General features: G+C 26.7%; 1 protein-coding gene across 1 annotated transcript in view; it reads left to right on the top strand.

The window, feature by feature from the left end:
* Positions 1-19,136, top strand: part of LOC129959927 (cell growth regulator with RING finger domain protein 1-like) — a 32,723-nt gene extending 13,587 nt beyond the window's left edge. The window contains exons 3-6 of the mRNA XM_056072830.1: positions 9,043-9,223; positions 11,518-11,674; positions 14,418-14,525; positions 16,844-19,136. Coding sequence (XP_055928805.1) covers positions 9,043-9,223; positions 11,518-11,674; positions 14,418-14,525; positions 16,844-17,056 — 659 coding nt within the window. The 3' untranslated portion in view covers positions 17,057-19,136. The remainder of the gene's footprint in view (positions 1-9,042; positions 9,224-11,517; positions 11,675-14,417; positions 14,526-16,843) is intronic.
* The last annotated feature ends 745 nt before the right edge of the window (positions 19,137-19,881 follow it).

Below are 19,881 nucleotides of genomic sequence, written 5' to 3'. Positions count from 1 at the left end.
TGGGGGAACGAAATTCAAACTCGTTGCTGGTACAGCAGTTGTACCTAGCCATAAGGAAAGGTAAAAAAATCTGATACAACAGTTGTACCGCCCATAAGTTAGAGGTTAAACAATAAGATCCAAATTCAATCAAATTCTGATTGCTTATTATTAAAACAAGAAATTTTAAATGATCAAAAATTAATTAAATATTTAATTGATTAGAAATTAACTAAAATTTCTCTTTCTTTCAATTTTAAGGGAAATTATTCCAGGATAAAAATATTTTCAAGATATCAAAATATTAAATTTATATCTCCATAATATATCTTTAAATTATTATGAATTTTTTAAAACCTAATAAAATTGTTAAATTTGAATTACTCTACCACTATTTATTATTATTATTTTTTAATATACATCTTTTTACCAGGGTTTCATTTGTTTCATATTTAACAATGCTTAAAAACAGGCATAAATCAATCACTCAAAATGAGGCAAGGAAAATAAAATCTCTTGTAAGCTAATGATCCAGATGCTAGACAACAGCAGCAACAACTTCTGCTATCAGAAATTAACCAATATTTTGCCTTCTTTCCTTATAAACTTCAGAAGAAAGTATTAAAAAAAATTTTACATCATTTTAAAATTAAAAATTTAACCTTTTCAATCATACCTTTTTTTTTTTTTTTTTTGCAATTTTTCTCTTGAAATTGTTATTGATTCTTTAGAAAATTTAAGACATTTGATTTGGAAATAAGAAGATTTATATGTTCTCCTCTGTTTGGAAATATTAAAGCTTTAAAGTACTGCATTAATATTCCTTTTAGTTTCTCTTTTTACTTCACTATATATGTCTTTAAAAAGATTTTGTATAATTTATACGAATGTAGTTTCTACATTAAAAATATTACCTGAAAAGATTTAAATCCTGAACATTGCTGTTTATATCAACTAATATTTGTTTAAAATTGGATACATACATTGGATAAAATGATTATTTTTTTTAGATAAAATTTGACTGTTCACCCTAGTAAAAATGATGCAGAATTCTATATTGATAAAAAGATTTTTATTAAAATTTACAAATATATTAAACAAAAATTTCTTTGACACACACACACACAAAAAAAATACATCACTTTCCTGTTTAATTTTACACTTTAAGTTTTTTAATTTTTTTTAATTAATAGGTGCAATTATAGAATATTTTTATTGCCAAAGTAGGCTACTAGTTGAAAGGGTTATAGCAGGAATTAATAAATTATAAAATTATTCATATTCAGAACAAGACAGAGAAGATAAACTATTGATAATAAGAATATCAACATTAGGATGTTAAATTTTGAAGAATATATATATATATATATATATATATATATATATATATATATATATATATATATATATATATATATATATTAAGAGGAAAATAAACATTGACTATTTTTGCCTTAACACAAATATGTGTGAACTCTCATTCCCATTATTTCATTCTTATTTCTAAGTTTTGATTAAAAAAAAAAGAATAGAGGTAAAATAGCCTCACAACAAGTGTACATCTTACAGCTAATTTCAACTTCTAAAATTTTTAACTGTATTGATTTCATTGTCATTTTGATGTTTATAACAGTTGTTGATATCTTTTGAATTCCTCTAGCTCTAAAAATTTGTAATTAATTTATATAATTGCATCATTGAATTATGTTTATGCACTGATGCTTTATCTTAATTTCCAGAATTTTTTTTATATATAATTTTTTTTTCAGGAATATTTTAATTACTTGGTACTTACATACCAATATTTGAGATCCCTTTTATTTTATACCTTTATTATTGCTTTTATGTATAATTATTTTGCAACTTTAGCATGAAAAAAAAATGTTTGCCTGTGAGACTTTTACTCTTAAACTTCTTTTCAGACAGACTTGATACTTCATTAGTTAATTATTTTTGCTTGATAATATTATTAAGACATGGACTATCTTTAGAATACAGAAAGCTGTCAATAAATTTTTGTTTATTATATCTAGTTTCTGATATCTACAAAATAAATAAAATGTGTGATAAACAAAATTGTTTTCTTGGAATATATATAATGATATCTTAATGTAATTTAAATCTTAATTAATTTGCTATTTTTTTTTCTTAAATTAGCCTATTCTCTTTTATCCTAAAATTTTCTCTTATTTCCTGATTCAAATCCCACATTTTTATTTAATTAATTTTAACACACACTCTAAAAAAAACTGACGACTGTTTAATTCTCACATTGCAAATGTAGGAGTAAAAATCCCTAATGCCCACACCATTCTTTCCAAAGAAACCCAATATTCTCTTTCCTGAATTGACACGTGAGAGAATTCTCTATCAGAATCTTTCAGCATAAGTGTTGAGGGGAAAAAATTTTTGCACTTTTTCTATTGTGTTCTGGTGCAAACAGACTTGCTCTACTGGTTATCACCATGTATAAATCATGCTCTCCTGTGGAAAAATAAATTGAAAATTTTTATATTGTCTTCTTTTTGCCCTACATCTTGAAAAATAAGTTGTATATATAATCTTTTTGCAGTATACTATGAGCATTTAGAACTGTAATAAATTCTTAAGCTATTTAAGAATACTATATTAATTAGTAACAATATAAGTAAGTATAGGTAAAATATTGTTGAAAAAAATGACTAAAAAAAAGTTTATTTCAAGATTTTTTTTTTTTTTTTTTTTTTTGCTAAGTGTTGATTGTTATTCATTTACAGAAATTATTTTGGCTTTAGAAATTTATAAGAATGAAGCTTGACCTTTAACTTGCTTTTTTTTTTTTTTTTTTTTTTTCAATTATTGTGCCTTTTTTCCACATTGAACCTTATTTGAATTTGTACTATTTTTTCTCTGAAAGTTATTAGTTAGTTGAAACCTTTTTAAAAAACATTTGAAGCCATTTTGGTCTGATAACAATAAGTAATGTTCTGGTGCCAACTTTAATATTTGTTTAGTTGAAATATATTCAAATGCATAATAAGCATTTCTCAAATTCTTGTATTATTTTAAGTCAAATAGTATGCTTACTAACTGTCCTTTTCTTTTAGATGACTGGCTTTGTCTTAGGACCAGGTTTTAAAAAAAAGAGACATTTTCTAAAAGATATTTAGTGTCTTAGACTGTTTACTAGAGTCTAAAAACTCTTTTTCGGTTTGGGAAATTTGTTAATAAAGTCTTTGATTAGAATATGCATTGCTATATTGATGGGAGTCATCTTAAAAATATTAAGAAACATTTAATGTTTGGTTAGAACTCTAAGAAGTATAGTTGTATTTAAAAGTTAAATTTCGTGATAATCTGTGGCACAGTATTATTGTAACTAGTATTGAGAAGGAACCATATATATTAAAACTATTGATGCCTTTTTTGTTAGAGGGAGGTTTTCATATTTAATAAGACTATTTCATATACATCTGAAGAATGTTAACTTAGATGCTTTGCTTTGATTTTAAATTTTAAAAAATCAGGTAATTAAATTATTGGAAAAAATATATAAGAGGAAGCAACTCAAAATGTTGAATCCTTGATGAGCCTGAAAAGTTTTATTTCATTAAAATACATTTTATTTAACTTTTGTGTTACTATCCTTTTTTTAATGCTAAATTTTTATTCCCTTTTATTGTTGTAATTGCTTTACTGTTTTTTCTTAATTATTAAATAAATGTGCAAAATTGTTCATAAATTGCCAGATATAAAAATTAGTGTTGCAAATGGTCATTTACATAAACCTAACCATTAGTATAACATACACATGCGATTTTCATCCTGTGTTGCAAGTTATGCATTTTACTAAAAATTAAATTTAATGCTTTTCGTTTCCTGAAATTGTCGGGGTTGAAGTATTAATTTTTATAATCTTAATTCTTAATAATTTTGCATTCATATTTAAATTTAATATTCTTTTAATTTATGTACTTCATTTTGTATCGAATTGATGAGTACTTATATCTTCCAAATTGTCATTTTGAAAGAGTATCATGAAGGAAGTTTTTGTATATATATATATATATATATATATATATATATATATATATATATATATATATATATATACAGTGGTGGCCAAAAGTGTGGACATTTTTTGAAAGTTTCGTGTTTTTCAACTTTGCGTGCTTGTATAATATATTAATTTTCACTTAAATACAAATGTTTATATATCAAATTGAAGGTAGTTTATTGTAGAATTTAATAACAAAAACAGTATTATAATATCTGTATAACAAAAAAGTTACGCTCATTTTAGTAGAACAAACAAACACAAATCGTTTTGAATAATGACGTGTTTTGCAATAAAAGCGTACTAGCCAATCACAAACACTGTTCTGAGGACCCCATCAAATGTCTGTAACTATAGTTTAGGTTATTTGGTATGTAAAATAGTTATTGTTGTGGAAATATTTTGTGGAATGATGCATACAAGTACAATTAAATAGAGTATTGCTGTTTTTGAATATAAGTCCATTTTTCTAATTAAACTAATTTTAAACAATGTCACCAACAAGAAGAACTGATTGGACATCTACAAAAAGAAGCCGAATTGTCATATTGAGAGAAATTGTCCTCTCTTATGCTGAAATTGCAAGACAAGTTGGTGGTTCAGTGACTTGTTCTGGTGTACGAAAGTTCTGTTTACATTATGAAAAAAAGAAATCAGTGGAAAATAAGGCCAAATCAGGCCGAAAAAAGTGCACAAGTGCTACTGCCGATAGAAAAATTAAACGGCTATGCCTTCAAGATAGAAAAATTTCATCAGATGCCATTAGATGTTAAATGAATGCAGCTAATATTGCAGTAAGTTCAAGAACAATAAGAGGAAGGTTATCAGGATTTAGACTACAAGCTAGAATTCCAAGGAAAAAAACATATTTAAATCAAAAGCAACGCGAAAAACGAGTTAAGTGAAAAGAGCACATTAAATGGTCAGAAAATCAATAAAAGCAAGTAATCTGGAGCGATGAGACTAAAATATCGCTCTTTGGTAGTGATGGTAGAAAATATGTGAGAAGTAGAGTAGGTGAAGGACTTTATCCTGATTGCATTGAAGCAACTATAAAAACTACAACAAATGCCATGATTTGGGCATGTATTTCTGCAGATAGTGTGGGCCGAATTCAAGTGATTGATGGCATCCTGAATGCCAAAAAATACATCGAAACTGTCCTGAAACCAAAATTGATACTTTCCATCAGGGATTTCTTCCCCAACAAATCACCATTTATTTTTCAGCAGAATTCAGCCCCATGCCACACAGCAAAAGTATGCAAAGCATGGTTTCAAAATAAAGGCATAGATGTATTACCATGGCCAGGAAACAGTCCTAATCTCAATCCAATTGAAAATTTGCGGCAACGTTTGAAAATTCTTGTACGAAAAAAACGTCCCTCCAATAAAAGACAACTTATTGAATCTATAATTGATTCTTGACACCATGTGATTACGAAAGATGAACTCCAAACACTCGTTCACTCGATGAAAAGACGCTGTGAAGCTGTCTTAAAAAATAAGGGTTATCCTACTAAGTATTGATTGTGTAAGTATCACTTCAAAAAAATGCAAATCTAAGATAGATCTTACTAAAATGAGCGTAACTTTTTTTTGTAATACAGATATTGTAATACTGTGATAGTTATAGGGTTAAAGAGATTCTTTAAGGTGCATTCACACTCAGTACTTGCAAAAGATGGGGTTGATAGCAGAATGCACATTGGTAGCATTCACACAAGGCATTTAGCTAAGCAACACTGGCAGATGGTGTTGTATATTCGACTGGTTTGGTTCTATCCAGCCTCATAAGCTGAAGAGGTGGATGTTGTAGTAAAAATAATGGTGCATTGGTAGAATAGTCTGCACTATTTGATATGAAAAATGACTGAAGCTCACAAAACCCTTTAAGTTCTGAATATAAGTGACAAATTTTCAAAAGGTTTTTATTCCTAACCTGTTAGTGGCAAAATGAAAAAAAAAAAAAAAAATCTAAACATTTATATATAAAATTTTTTAACCTTGAAATTATGTGTGATAATAAATGTAATAAAATTTATTGTTAAATGTTTATCCAGTGCTTCCTGTTTTGAAGATTATGATTCATTATATTACCAAGTTAAATAACTGGGTACTTACTGTTTTATTTATATTTCTCAAGAATTCAAAACCTTATGCAGTTGCTTAAAATACAAATATTGATAAGACAATTGTTGCTGACATTAGTTTTCAGAATACTTTATTTTTTTCTTTTTCATTTACAAAATGTTGAACTTGCATAATAATTCTTTTTTTTTCTCCCTACTTTAAATAATTATTATATACTTATTGTAAGCTATATGCTTACATATGACCTGCAAATATATTAAGTATATGTTTAATGAATGCATAAATTATATATTATGTTTTTTAAAATGGATGTTCATATTTATTCTGTTTTTTTATATAAGTATTTCAAGTGTTAAGATTATTCTTCTTCAAAAATTCCAGTAATAGAAAATTCTTTTAAATTAAATAATTTCAGGTAAATACTATCTTAAAATCAATAAAGTACTTATGATGAGTTTATGTAGACATTTAGCCCACGGACTCAGTGAATTTTGTGATTGCCTAATTATCATTACATATGAATAAGTTTATATATTTAATACTTTAATTATTTTGTGTCAAGCCAATTATTTGTAATTAGTGTTAAGATAAATAAAATTCATTGTTGTCGGTTGTTATACAAATTAAGTGAGAAATCAACAGAAATTCACACTCATTAAATGTAAATCCTTATCAATAGTGTATTATAAGCTGCCTATCAATGATTAAAAATGTTCATTATTCATACAGGCATAAATAGTGCATTTGTGTTGTTTCAGAATTAAAATTTTAAGAATTAAAAATTGAAGAATTAAATTTTAAGAATTAAAAATAAAGAACATATTTAATATTGTTTATGACATTAAGTTCAGTGTATATGAAAAAAGAAAGGAGAAAAAGCTATTGATGCATTTTCTTTATATGACTTTGTGAAAAGGATTAATAGACATCTACTGCTGCATCATATTCTATCTTGAGGCATTTGATTTTAACAAAGATCAACAAATTGACTAATTTGTATATTGTTCTATGTATGCTCCAAATTCTGTTTTTTCTAAAGGTAGCTGAATCACTATTAAAATTTTTTTGTCAGTTTTTGAATAATTTAAAAATTGTTATAACTTTTTCTCTTAATTATCTTATTATAACCATTTCAGATTTTATTACATTTCATTTATGATTTACATCTCTGAATTTTGCCGACAGAATTTATTACTTCATATCAACTCTTAGATCATAATCTTATGCCTTAAATTTTTTATTTGTGTATTTTTTTTTACATCTGTACACCTACCCAGTTTTTTTTAAAACTATGAAGCATTATGATAACAGGTAACAATTGTTTATAACTGATTGAAAATTATTAATTTTTTAGATCAGTTCAGTGTTATTTTATATCTTATATGTTATTATTAAGCTGTGTAGGATTTTGCACATTTTCAGTTTCATGTTAGAATGTCAATAAATTTGCATTCTACAGAAAATTTTTCTTTTTAAGTGATAACTTAGGAGGCTTTTGCTAACATAATACATGTTCATGCTTATGATTTCTTATTTAACGACAGATAATTGTTCAGTTACTATTGATGACAATTGTCTTTTAAAACTGTTATTTCAAGATTATTAACAAATCTTCATTCTGCTAATAACTCATTTCCTCATCAAAATTTAAAGATTAATTAATTTTTGATAAATACCGCAAGTGAAGGAATTTTCTGTGCTGACATTATGCATCTTTTATTACATAAAAATAATTCTTTCATGTTTTGTGAAGTCTCGTGAAATGAACAACAATTTATTAAAAAATGTAACATGCAAGAAAAATTTCTTTTGTATGGTAAAAATAGGTGAAAAACTTTGCTTCCACCGTTTTTCGTTAAGATGGCTGCAGTGGTAAGTGGTAATCGAAATAGGCTGATAAAAATAGCAGCACTACATTAACAATTTTGTGTTTACATCAAAAATTTATTCCCGATTGATGATGTTCATTTTCGAGCCAAATTCTCGTTATTTACGAGATGTTTTGATTTTCTGCTTTTCTTTGAAGATGTGGATTTAACTGTGGTTTAAGCACAACTCAAGTACTTACAATGAATCTGCTCTTAGTGAAAGGACAGGCTTTGAATGGTTTCAACGTTTCAGACAGAATGTTCATGATGCTAAGGTTATGCTCTGCATTTAGTGGTGTGATATATTATTAACTGTGTGCTAAGCATTGAAGAAGCAACGGCAACAGTACCAAGAGAGATACAACGAAGTTATCTTTCATCATGACTATGTTTGGTCACATGTCGCAAGACATACTTAGAAATGCTGAAATGGGAAGTCTTACCCTACCCACCTTATTCTCCAGACGTTTTCTTTCGACTATTATTTATTTCTGATCAGCATTTCTACTCTTATGAAGAAGTCCAGAAATGGATCGATTCGTGGATTGCCTCAAAAGGTGGATCGTTTTTTCTAGATGGTATTCAACAGTTGCCAAAGAGATGGGAAAAAGTAGTAACTGGTAACTGACAGTACGTTGAATCATGCATAGGTGATCACTTTTTAATAATAAAGTCTCAAATTTTGGGGAAAAAAAATGACAGAAGAGAAGTTGTACACCTAATACAAATACTTTTATCATGAATAAGCATACATATGCATCAATAAATATCATCACTTGATAATAAATAAACTTAACAAACTTTGACAGTAAAATAAACCCCTTACATATCAAATAAAAACGATGAGTGTCATTCAAAAGTTACGCAGTTATGACAAAACAATAATTATTTTTGAAATCCCTTTTTTTTTTTTTATGTAGACGATAATTAGGTATACAAGATATTTCAAACATTAAAACAAATCTTTTTTAATACAGTGTTCAGTGGAATATTCATTTTATAAAATATTTCTGTATATTTTTTGTGTTTTAAAATACCATTCTGATATATAAACAATGTATTTTAGGAGTCCAGTGTACATTCTTTGGTGAAAAAGATTACTACTTACTTGCTGTATGGGGAGTTCCTATCTACCAATTATTTGAACTTTTAAACTCAAGCCCTGAATTCATGAAGAATTCCATAACTTCATCTTCAGAAAGTGAAACGTTCAGTAGCATTTGCAAAAGCTCCAGTGATTTGCTTTTGTATCCTAATGGTTTTTGATTTTATTACATGTGTTTTTATTTATATGAATTAAAATTATGTTGGAGAAATATCTCTAAGCAAAAAAAAAAAAAAAAAAAAAAAAAAAAAAAAATTATGGAATTTTATCAGTCGGTCGTTAAACAAGATTTAAAAAAAAAAAAAAAAAGCATCTCTCTCTACATAAAGCAGAAAATATTTGCCTGTCAACTTCAAGACCTCCTCCGAAACGATTTATAATTAATGATATAAAATTTGCGTCTGCTATTCTGGGTTCCGAGTCTGGACCAACTAAGCTATTTTCAACTTTTAAGATAAAATAATTCTTAAGTATTTAATTTTAATAACATAATTTAATCAAAAGTTTTACATTTTTGTGCAGTCTTTCTCGAATGACATCTGAAATAATAATCATGTGTAAATAAGTTATATGTCCTGTTAAAGAGTAAATGATTATCATTAGTGTAACCTGAACTTGGCCTATTTCTCATGTCAGATTTCTTTGTAAGCATATGGTTAGCAAACGGGCAATATGAACATTAATATATCTAATGTTGATTGGATAATTCCTGTAACGTTATCTGAGGTATGTTAGAAATTGGAAGATTTTAGCATCATTTATCAACTTGGCATAGGTTCAAAGCATAATTATCAACTTGAATCGAGTGTTTGACAATTAATAAGGCTTGAAATTTGAATTTGCCGTATTTTTACAGGACTCAATTGAAACATTTTGTTAAAAGCAAAATTTGTACAGTACCTTTTGTCAGATTTTCTAGACTTTTTATCAACTCATACTTGTTACGAAATACCACAAAAAGTTTCTTACTTCAATTTAACTAATTATAGCACTGAAATATACTATATATTAGCTACTGTTTTATTTTAATCAGTACATGGTTATCAAAATAGGGTCATTTTTCGAAACTGAAGAATCGGTATATAGTATAGCATTTATACTGTTTGTAATAAGTAGCTGATAAGATTCTGTGGCAGAAAAGTAGTTGAAAATTCAAGTAAGTATTAATCATTTAAAAAAAAAAAATGCTTTATTTTAGGCTTTGGCTACAGAATTTAAAATCGGAATGTTTTGTATGAAATCATTAAAGACATCCCCTATAAAAGACTCTTGAATGAAGTGGCCAGGGTTTTAATTTCATTTTCTATGTCAGTTTCATTTCTCTCACTATTTTAGAGGGTATCTTTGTTTAACAAATCTGCCAAATATATTCTTGACATGTTCTCTATGGCCATGAGTTCGTAAATAATTTTGCCATTTCATGCTTTACACATCATTATTTTCCAGCATATCAAACGCTATAGAAATTTCTGCTTGAAAAAAATGTTTTTGTCTGCATATTTAAACACATTCAACTTCAGCGCTCTCTCTCTCTGTCTAAAAAAAAAAAAAAAAAAAAAAAAAAAATGCTTTCAAGCAATTTTATATATATATTTTTTTGGTTTCAGGACTGGAATTAAGGATATGAAGTCATAGTGTTGTTATAAATTGTCTACTTTTTGAGCTCTGTTGTTGACTGCAGATTCATTTGCTAACGGCTTTGAGCATAGTAAATTAAGATTCATAGAAGGAACTCTTGTCAGAAGAGCCCATTAGTTTAATTTTTCTTAATGATTTTGATTTATAATTTTATGCATGTAATAGAATTCTTCAAATGCAGCTTAACATCATTCTGAATATGGATAAGTTTTCAAGTTTATATATACAGTTGATTAAAATTTGAATTTTCGATTATAACTTTGCATCTAAAATTTTGATGTATAGGTGTAAGCCCCTCCCCTTTCTTTTAAGTGAGAAATAAATTTAATAACATCCTTCTTAAGCTTTGAACTTATTACACAAGTCTTTCCTGTATATTTAATTGAAAAACTTAATGTTACAGATGTCATGTCTTTTAATTGTTTCACAGTTTAAATTATTTGATTTAAAATTATAATTGTTAATGTATCATAAAAATGAATATTAAAAAAAGTTCTGACATTAAAATTAAACATCTCATAAATCTCATCTCATAAAATCAAATATCATATTTACTTATGTATATTGTTTATTTAAACCATTTCTATTTAAGAAGAATATGGCATGACATGACTTTACCGTTTTAGCTTTGAAATTTGGTTTTTGGCATTAATTCTGGAGTGTTCAATTCAAAAAATTTGTTACTTTTTATTTGAGGTATTGTTTTCCTTTCATTAATGAAAATGAGTTGTAAAATTATTGATTCACCATGAAATATATATTATATTTAGATTTGTCTTTTCCTTGACAAATTATTAGAGTTGAAGGTGGTGAAAAGAAAACAGTGGTGTTTAGGCCTCAAAGAGGCTGTGTTGATGAAGCTGAAATCAAGTCTAAAGAAGAAATAATCAGATCAAGTTATCCTTTTGTTGCTATCATGATTCTAAAAGATAATGACAATGCTGAAAACACACTGGTAAACTTATTACAGATTGATATCTAACACCAAGGAAATTTATATTCAAATTGGTTTTTGCTAAGGAATTCAAAATTTTATGAATCATATGGTTAAACAGAGATTTTAAATTAAATTTAGATTTCTTAATTTTTTTATAATACTTGAATATTTTATATCATTGTTATTATTTCATTTGTCAAATATGTATATTATATTCTAACAAAAGAAATAATTTTGAATAGAAATTCGAACTTGATTTGTTTAAAAATCCAATTAGTTGAATCCACTGTTTTTTTCTTGTCATAAATTCTAATTGATATTGCATGTTTTTTTAAAGAATTTACAAAATTATTGCAGTTTTATATTATTTTATTTCTATCAGATTCTTAAAGAAAGAATATAAATTAATGATTACATTCAATTTTTAATTGTTAAATTTGAATATTTTTTGTTGATAAGTTTGAGATAGCTCTCTTTTTATTTTTACTTCATTGTTTATTACTTACATTTTAATAGAAACTTGCATACAAGAAATAGATCCAATGAATTAAAGTTGCTCTTTTTTGTTTTTTATTAAACTACTAGCCGCCTTTGCCGGTTCTTAATGCTCGTTAAAATTTTAATAATTAAATATTTTATGTAACTGTATTTTAATTGCTTCTTCATTAAAATATTTTAAAACTTCAAATTTTAATAGTCATATAATTTACTCACAATATTATAAAGGCCTTCAGCCATAACGTAATATGTATCTCACTAATTTTCTGTTAGCTCCCGTAGAATTTATGCTTTAAATTAAAGTGGAAATGATTAAACTGCAATGAATATAATAATTTTTTTTTCTTTACTGAAATGAAGCATTTTTTTTTTTTTTTTTAAATATAAGTACTGAAAACAGAGTCGCTGAGTATTGAAACCTTATGGGCACTAAAGAATATTTTTCTTAATTTATATAATATCTTAAGAATTTTCAACAAAATTTTCTCAGATTCACCATGAACAGATCGATTAATTAACAATGTTTAGTTTTAAATGCATCAAACACTAAAAAAATAAACAGAATCGTTTGAAATATTCTGTCGAAAACATATTAAGCATTCAAACCAAGTCCGTATCCGTAGTCCGTTGAAAATAGTTGTCAACAATCAGAACACAATGCGCATGCGTGAATTTTCTACTCCAGTTGGGGTAACGCTATGCAGATTAGAAACTTTGAATTTCCTTTATTCTGTTTTATTTTAATTCAAAAGTACTTCAGAATGAATCTGAAAGATCGATTAATTAACAATATTTAATTTTAAATGCATCAAACATTAAGAAAATAAACAGAATCTTTTGAAATAAGCGGCCGAAAATTTATTAAGCCTATCCTCTTTAGTGTGGGAAAAAAGAAATTCTAATACTAATGGAATAGCAATACTACTAATACTAATGAAATCACTGGAGACTATAAAGCTCAAAATATTTGCTTTCTATAATCTAATCAAAGTGGTAGTTTATGAAAAGGTAACAGCATATTCTAAAGTTAAAATTTCAGACAAATAGTCTATGGAAGTAATTTTTCACTTTTGAACTTAATTGTTGTTACTTTAGCTTATTTTTTTCTTTCTACAAAAGAAATCATTTCATAATGAAAGGATTAAGGAAAAGAAAGAAAAAAAAAAATATTGAAAATTTAACCCTTGGTGAAAGTAGATGTTATCTAGATCATTGAAAAAAAGTTACTGAAGACCATAAAGAAAGTCTCAGAAACTAACTAAGTCTGGAAGAAACTAACACAAAAGAGCAAAATATTTCATACAAATGTTGTCTGTATTATTGCAATAATAGTAGAAAATTAAATCCTTTTGTGAAAATTGTAGAGAACATGCTTATAAAAAATTTATTTTTCCTCTGAGAGTAGTATGAACCGAGTAGTAGTTTAAATATTATTTATTTAATCTTTTCTTTCTAAAAAGTCCGTTCTCATATAATTAGAACTGTTTGTATGGATCATTTACAGCAGCTGTAGTTAATTGTTTTGCTTAAATAACGTGATAATGGCTGGGAGAGACTCACCCCCTCTGTACTTTCTTATCTTTGTGTTAATCTTCATCTTGAATCCTCTTTCCTGAAATCTCAATTTTTTCAGTTAAAAACAATTTTTTTTTTAATTAACAGATTTTAATAAGTTTTTAACTGTGCTTTAAAAAGGATTTTTTTCATTTGAATTGATTTTTTATAATTTGTACTATGTGGGTAACACATTTTGAAGATGTGTTTATTCTTTGATTTGAATAAAATCGTCTATTATTTACTGTTTTAATAAATTCATTTTGAAAATCCATTTTAAAAAGCACAAAATCAGTTAAAACGTATTAAACATTTAAAAAGTGTTTTTTTAAATCTATTTTATTTAAAAATGTCTTAAGATTTCTTTCATATAGGCTCAATTTTATTTCTCTACACATATATAGCAAATAATGATAATTCTTATTTAATTTTGAATGTTATTGATAGATATATCCACGAAATTTTTATTGTTAGGAGTATTTTGAATTAAAGCAAAGTAGCGAGTTGAATAATAATTTATTAAATTGTAAATGAGATTTTTTGTTCTTTTCCAAAAGTTTCTTTTTTTCTCCTGCGACATGGAGTTTTAAATTTAATTTTTTAATAAAGCTACCTATATTTGTGTATGTATATTGATGAAAACAAGTGAATTCCACTTTTTTGTTTGCTTAATAAGCAGATGCCTATATTATTCCGTTATTTATTTTAGATTGCTATGGCTACTGCAGTCCATCTCCCCGATGATAAACTTAAGCTACCTGCACAAATTATCGGCCAGCATGTGAAATCTTCATCTGGCTCTGTTAGTGCAGTTAAGGTAAGCTATTTTAGTATAATGTAATTTTATCAATAAATTTTTATTGAAAATATGCCTTGATATGAAATTTATGCTTATTACTGACACTTCTTAAAGTAGTATCTATATTAACTCTTACTAGTAGAAAATGAGTGTCTCAATCCAGTTACAGTTTGTCAATAGAAATAAATCAATGTTGAAGTATATAGGTATACAGCAGAATTAAATAATTGTGTAGCATTTTATCTGTGAGAATTGTGGAATAATTTTGTGTTCTTTATTTTCACTGTGCTTGCTTTCTCATTCAATTGTTTGAAATTTAATAATTTTTTTTATATGTGTTTAATTATTTTTTTTTATCATGCTTAGTTGTTCAATGTTTAAAATAAGTTTACTTTGAGCTACTTTTTTTTTTTTTTTTTTTTTTTTTTTTGACTAATCAATACATCTCACTTGGATTGAGGTTTCATTGTGAATCTTTAGAATGTTGAACAGACAAATAAAAGATTCGATATTGCCTCCATCCAGATGTGATCACCTCTTTTCATTCTCTGAACTCTAATTACAACCAGACTAATATCTTTTTATCGATGCATTTTCCATTGAAAGTTTTTTTTCCTCTTTTTGTCAGTGGAAGTATCATGACATCTAAATAAATTGTTCAAAATGCAAATCAAGACTGGTTTCCATATCTTTTTTTTATTCAGTTTATCCATGCCTTTAAAATAAAATCTTATTTGTCCTCTCAAATTCTAATAACTGCAGCTTTAACTGTTGTCGATAAATTTTATATTTCTACCGAATGTTCAGCAGCTCATTTAAACTGCCGATCTTACAATTCTTTAATTTCACTTTACAGAGAGGAAGTCTTAGAACGGATGGAACTCTAGACTATGATGTCAACTGCCTTGTTTCCTAACTTCCCTCTTTAGTGAAATTTGCGCGGAACCTCCTTAAAATGTCTTGGATTTAATAATTTTACTTAACACTCCAAGAGTTTAAAATTAATTTTTCATGTGTTTCAAATAACATATAAGGCTTTGAATAAAATTTTTGGATCAATGACAGCCATTTCATAAACACACAGAAGTGTCTGCACTTCATTACAGAATCTTATATTTTATTAATGTATGCACTTTTTTAAAGATAATTTAAATATTATTTTTGAATTTGCACCAACAGTAGTTAAAATCTCTATACCGGAAAGGTTTTGTCATGGGATCTATTAATGATGCTATATTTTCTATTAGTTTACCTGAAGTATTAGTTAAGGTTTAAGATTTGTAATCGTTTGTATAAATGCTTTACTCTAAAGTGAACGCATGTTCGATTACAATAAATATTACACTTTTAAATAGCTATATGACGTTATATTACTCTGGGAAACTGCATATACTGGCTAATTGCATATTGTATGCTTCAAAGGAAGCATAGCTGTGATAATGCTCAACTGAATTAGTTTTAAATGAGGTAGGTTTAATGCTGTCTAATTGAGAATTTTCTTTTTGCTAAAATGCATTAAAAATGTAGAGAAAAAGTGGTTTTAGATGTCACAACTGTTCAAATGTTGTTCAAGAATGGTTTTATGAAAGCAGCAATGTAAGAAATCCATAGTTTAGTCTGTCTGGAAGATCATGGAATTCAGAAGATAAATGTATCTGATCGCAATGAGTCTGTGGAGCAAATTCAAGTTGCCACAAATTTTGGAGCCATATTGCAAACAGTTGGGTTAATCATTTGCTTCCCAACATTGTCAAGCTTGTGATGATCCAATGACAGTAAAAAACAAAGTTTTTTTCCCCCCTGACTTTAATATTCAATTATTTTTCACAGATGTTCTTAAAATTGTGATCGATTTTATATTTTATTGCTGTAAATATGTTGCACATATATAACTGATGTTATAGAATTCTTTTTTTTCCCACTGGTAGGTAAAAATAAAATAATCATTCTTAGTAAAATTAGTTCAGTTGCTTATTTGCTACTCTTCACTAAAACTAACCATTTTAGTGAAGAGTTTTCACATATACACCTAAATCTTCAACTTATTTCTTGATTGATTTGCTTGTGTATACTTACAAAACAGATTTCAGTTCTATATTCTGGTGGTATTCATAGTTCAATACTATAAAAAAATTCACAAAACTTAAGATGGAGAGTAAATTACTTGTAGCTTATTTCTAATTAAAACACATTGAGTGCAGTTTTAAAATGGAATTTTAAAAAAAATATATACTTATTCAATAGAACTGCTACCATATTAAGTATATTATGAATCAGCATTTATATTTAGGACGTTATAAATCAAAATTCACTTATATGCATATTTTTCTCCTTAGAAAATATTTGTGTCTTCTCCTGAAACTTCAAGAGTTGATGGTGAAAGTGTTCATCTTTGTGTTGCTTGCTGTATCAAAACTGTTTCTGCTGTTGTTATGCCATGTGGTCATGCATGCGTTTGTACTACATGTCTTGAACGGTGCAAGAATTGCCCTGTTTGTCGTGGACCTGCTTATACGTACTTTGAATTACAAAGTATTCCTGTTCATTAGGTATCTCAGGCTAATTTTTTCATCTTTTCGACGATCATGATGTTATTTCACTGATTTTTTACAAGGAATGAAAAAGAGATTTTTGAAGTCATTTTTTAAAATATTTTATTTGTCTGTTGTTTTTGTTTCACATAATTGTGATATCCTATAGAAATCAGAAGTTTTGTTATACAAAAAATCTTATAATTAGTCTGTAATGACTACACTTTACATGGGGAATGACCAAATGTAATTTATATATACCTTTGGTATAACCTTGATTTGTGAGCCGTCAGTTTAAAATTTACATTTTTTTAGTTAAGATATAAATCTAAAAACGTGCAGAGCATTTTTAATAACTTTAAATTTTTTTAAAAACAAGATATGGCCTTTGTTTGTGATAAAAAAAAGTTTTTCCTCTAAATTTGCAACACGCAGAAATTTTTTTTTTTGTGTGTGTGTGTGATTATTTTGATATATTTTTCTCCTGATTTTTTTAAAAACTACGTAATTGATGTTCATCTTAATGTTTTAGTAATAATATAATAGTTTATAATAATAATTTTAAGGTGCTTTGTGTTTTAGAATTAATCCTATGACTTGATAGTATTTTTCTGTTTTTCACTTGTATATTTCTTTGTTTCTTGAAAAGAGTTTCATAAAGTTCCCTATTAACGTGAGTTTCCTTTATTTCTGAACCTTTTAATGCCCATTTTATTAGGGAAATATTTATTGGTATACTGTTAGATTATATCTATGAATAACTTGTGAAGGGTTATATTGATGTTTTTGATAAAACAGAAGTGTTTGAGAAGTTATTTTGTATGATTATTTTTCAAGTTCAAATGAAATATATTGCATTTTTATAAAATATAGTATTTCCTACTCTTGATATGTAATAATTTATTAGTTAGGCAAAATAAAGCAACCTATTTTAAATTGTATGATTTCAAGAAATTTTTTGCTTCTCGATTGTTGAAACAATATTTCTTTTTGAACTCGAATTAAAGAGAAACGGTTGAATTTTTTAAATGTAATTATATTATTGCTATATTCAGTTCTATTTTTCAATAAACATTAAACTTCCATTGATTTTAAACACTTTATTTACTACTGTTTTGCTTAAAATGCTTTTTTTTCCTTAATAGGAAAAGTTATAATTTAACGAATAGCTATAATTTAATCAAAAAATGAACTTGTACTTCGTAAACTAATGTTCTAAAAGTTTGGCAATATTATACAAGATTCTAACTACTGAAGATGAGATTGTTTTTAAAATTTACATGTTACAATAAACTCATAGTTTATAAGAACTTAAATGTAATTTTTATCACCTTCCCTTAAAATTAAATAACATTTTATGTCACTTTTTTTGTGTGCTTAATTTCACTGTGGTCTCATATGAATTACTAACTACACAGCAAAGTGAATATGCACCTTGTAATTTTAGCGTTTTGAAAATTTCTATTGCACATTTATGGAAAGAAATGATTACTGGAAATATTATGTGTATAAACATTTTTAAATTTAAATCTGGCAAAAATTATGAAGTACGCATTGATATAAAATATCTTCAACAATAATTGTGGTGTAGTTACGATTTTAGTTTTTATCTAGTGTTTTGAAAAGTGTTTACAAAATGTTTGCAGCTGTCAAGTTTCTCAAATTGTAGAATTAGGAGAAGTGAAAAATTTTATCTTTACTTTTTTAATTAAGAAGAATTATATCTTTTTTTCATCTGATTGATTACATATATTTATGTTTTAATCTTTTTTGAGCACAAGAAATTTTATAAATTTGCTTACTAATAGTTTTGACTAAATAAATATTTTTTGCTTCACATTGAAGTGTATTTTGTAATCTTTTTTGAACAAAGAATATTTTGGTTCTTTTATACTATTTTGGAATAGTTTTGTAAAGAGGCATTCTTTTATTGTACCTTAGAAGTATTTTCGAACTAGCAATAAATTACTTATTGTAGTGTGTTCATTAGAAATAACATTTTATTTTTAGATGTGCATATTTTATTGTATTATTTAAATATGTCCTTCATGTCATTGTGTTATCAGTAATTCTAACATAAATTTATGCAGCTATATTTACATAAAATCTTTTTTCGTTTTTTCTGTGATATTGACTTTTCCTGCAAGATGATTTTTTTATTTGCTCATTATAATATGTAGTCCTTGACATTCAATAAAGTTTAGAAAATGATGTTACTTTTATTTTGCTTTTAATTTTACATTAGAAGGATGATTCTTTTTGCTACATTAATCATTCAAAATTTATTATTTGATAAAGTAAATCAGTTTCAACGCTTAAATGCGCCAATTTGAGAGATTGAAAGAGACTACTTTTCTCCAATTATTTAAAGTCCTTTATTGATCATATTCTACCAGGTATTGAAAAGCCTGCACTGTTACTTGATAAGCACGAAAGTCACGTGATTTTTTTGAAGACCGTTAAAAATGGTCAATTATCATGAATTTTCACTATCACACCAGTGATCAAATGCAACCATTTGACAGGGGTATATTTGGCCCATTGAAAAAATCATTACTACTAAGCAGTGAACGATTGGATGTTAATTCCAATATTCTGTGCTAAATATATGATGCGAAAACTTTAGCTGGAATTGTTTTTTAGAATCTCTGACTTTATATAATATCATGAAAAGTTACCGACTTTTTTCCCTTTAATGAATATATTTTTAAAGATGAATTTCTGTCTTCAGTGGTAGCAGACAGGCCATTAATTTATTCAGATAACTAGTGAATAATTCAGCTTTGCTGGCTTATCAACGCATATTCTGAGCGAAAGCCCTATCAGTCCAAATATAGCATTGA

This window comes from Argiope bruennichi, chromosome X2 (assembly GCF_947563725.1).
Source record: "Argiope bruennichi chromosome X2, qqArgBrue1.1, whole genome shotgun sequence".
In the NCBI taxonomy this organism is placed as follows: domain Eukaryota; kingdom Metazoa; phylum Arthropoda; class Arachnida; order Araneae; family Araneidae; genus Argiope; species Argiope bruennichi.
Note: the sequence above shows the minus strand (reverse complement) of the source record. Positions and strands in the feature narration are given on the sequence as shown.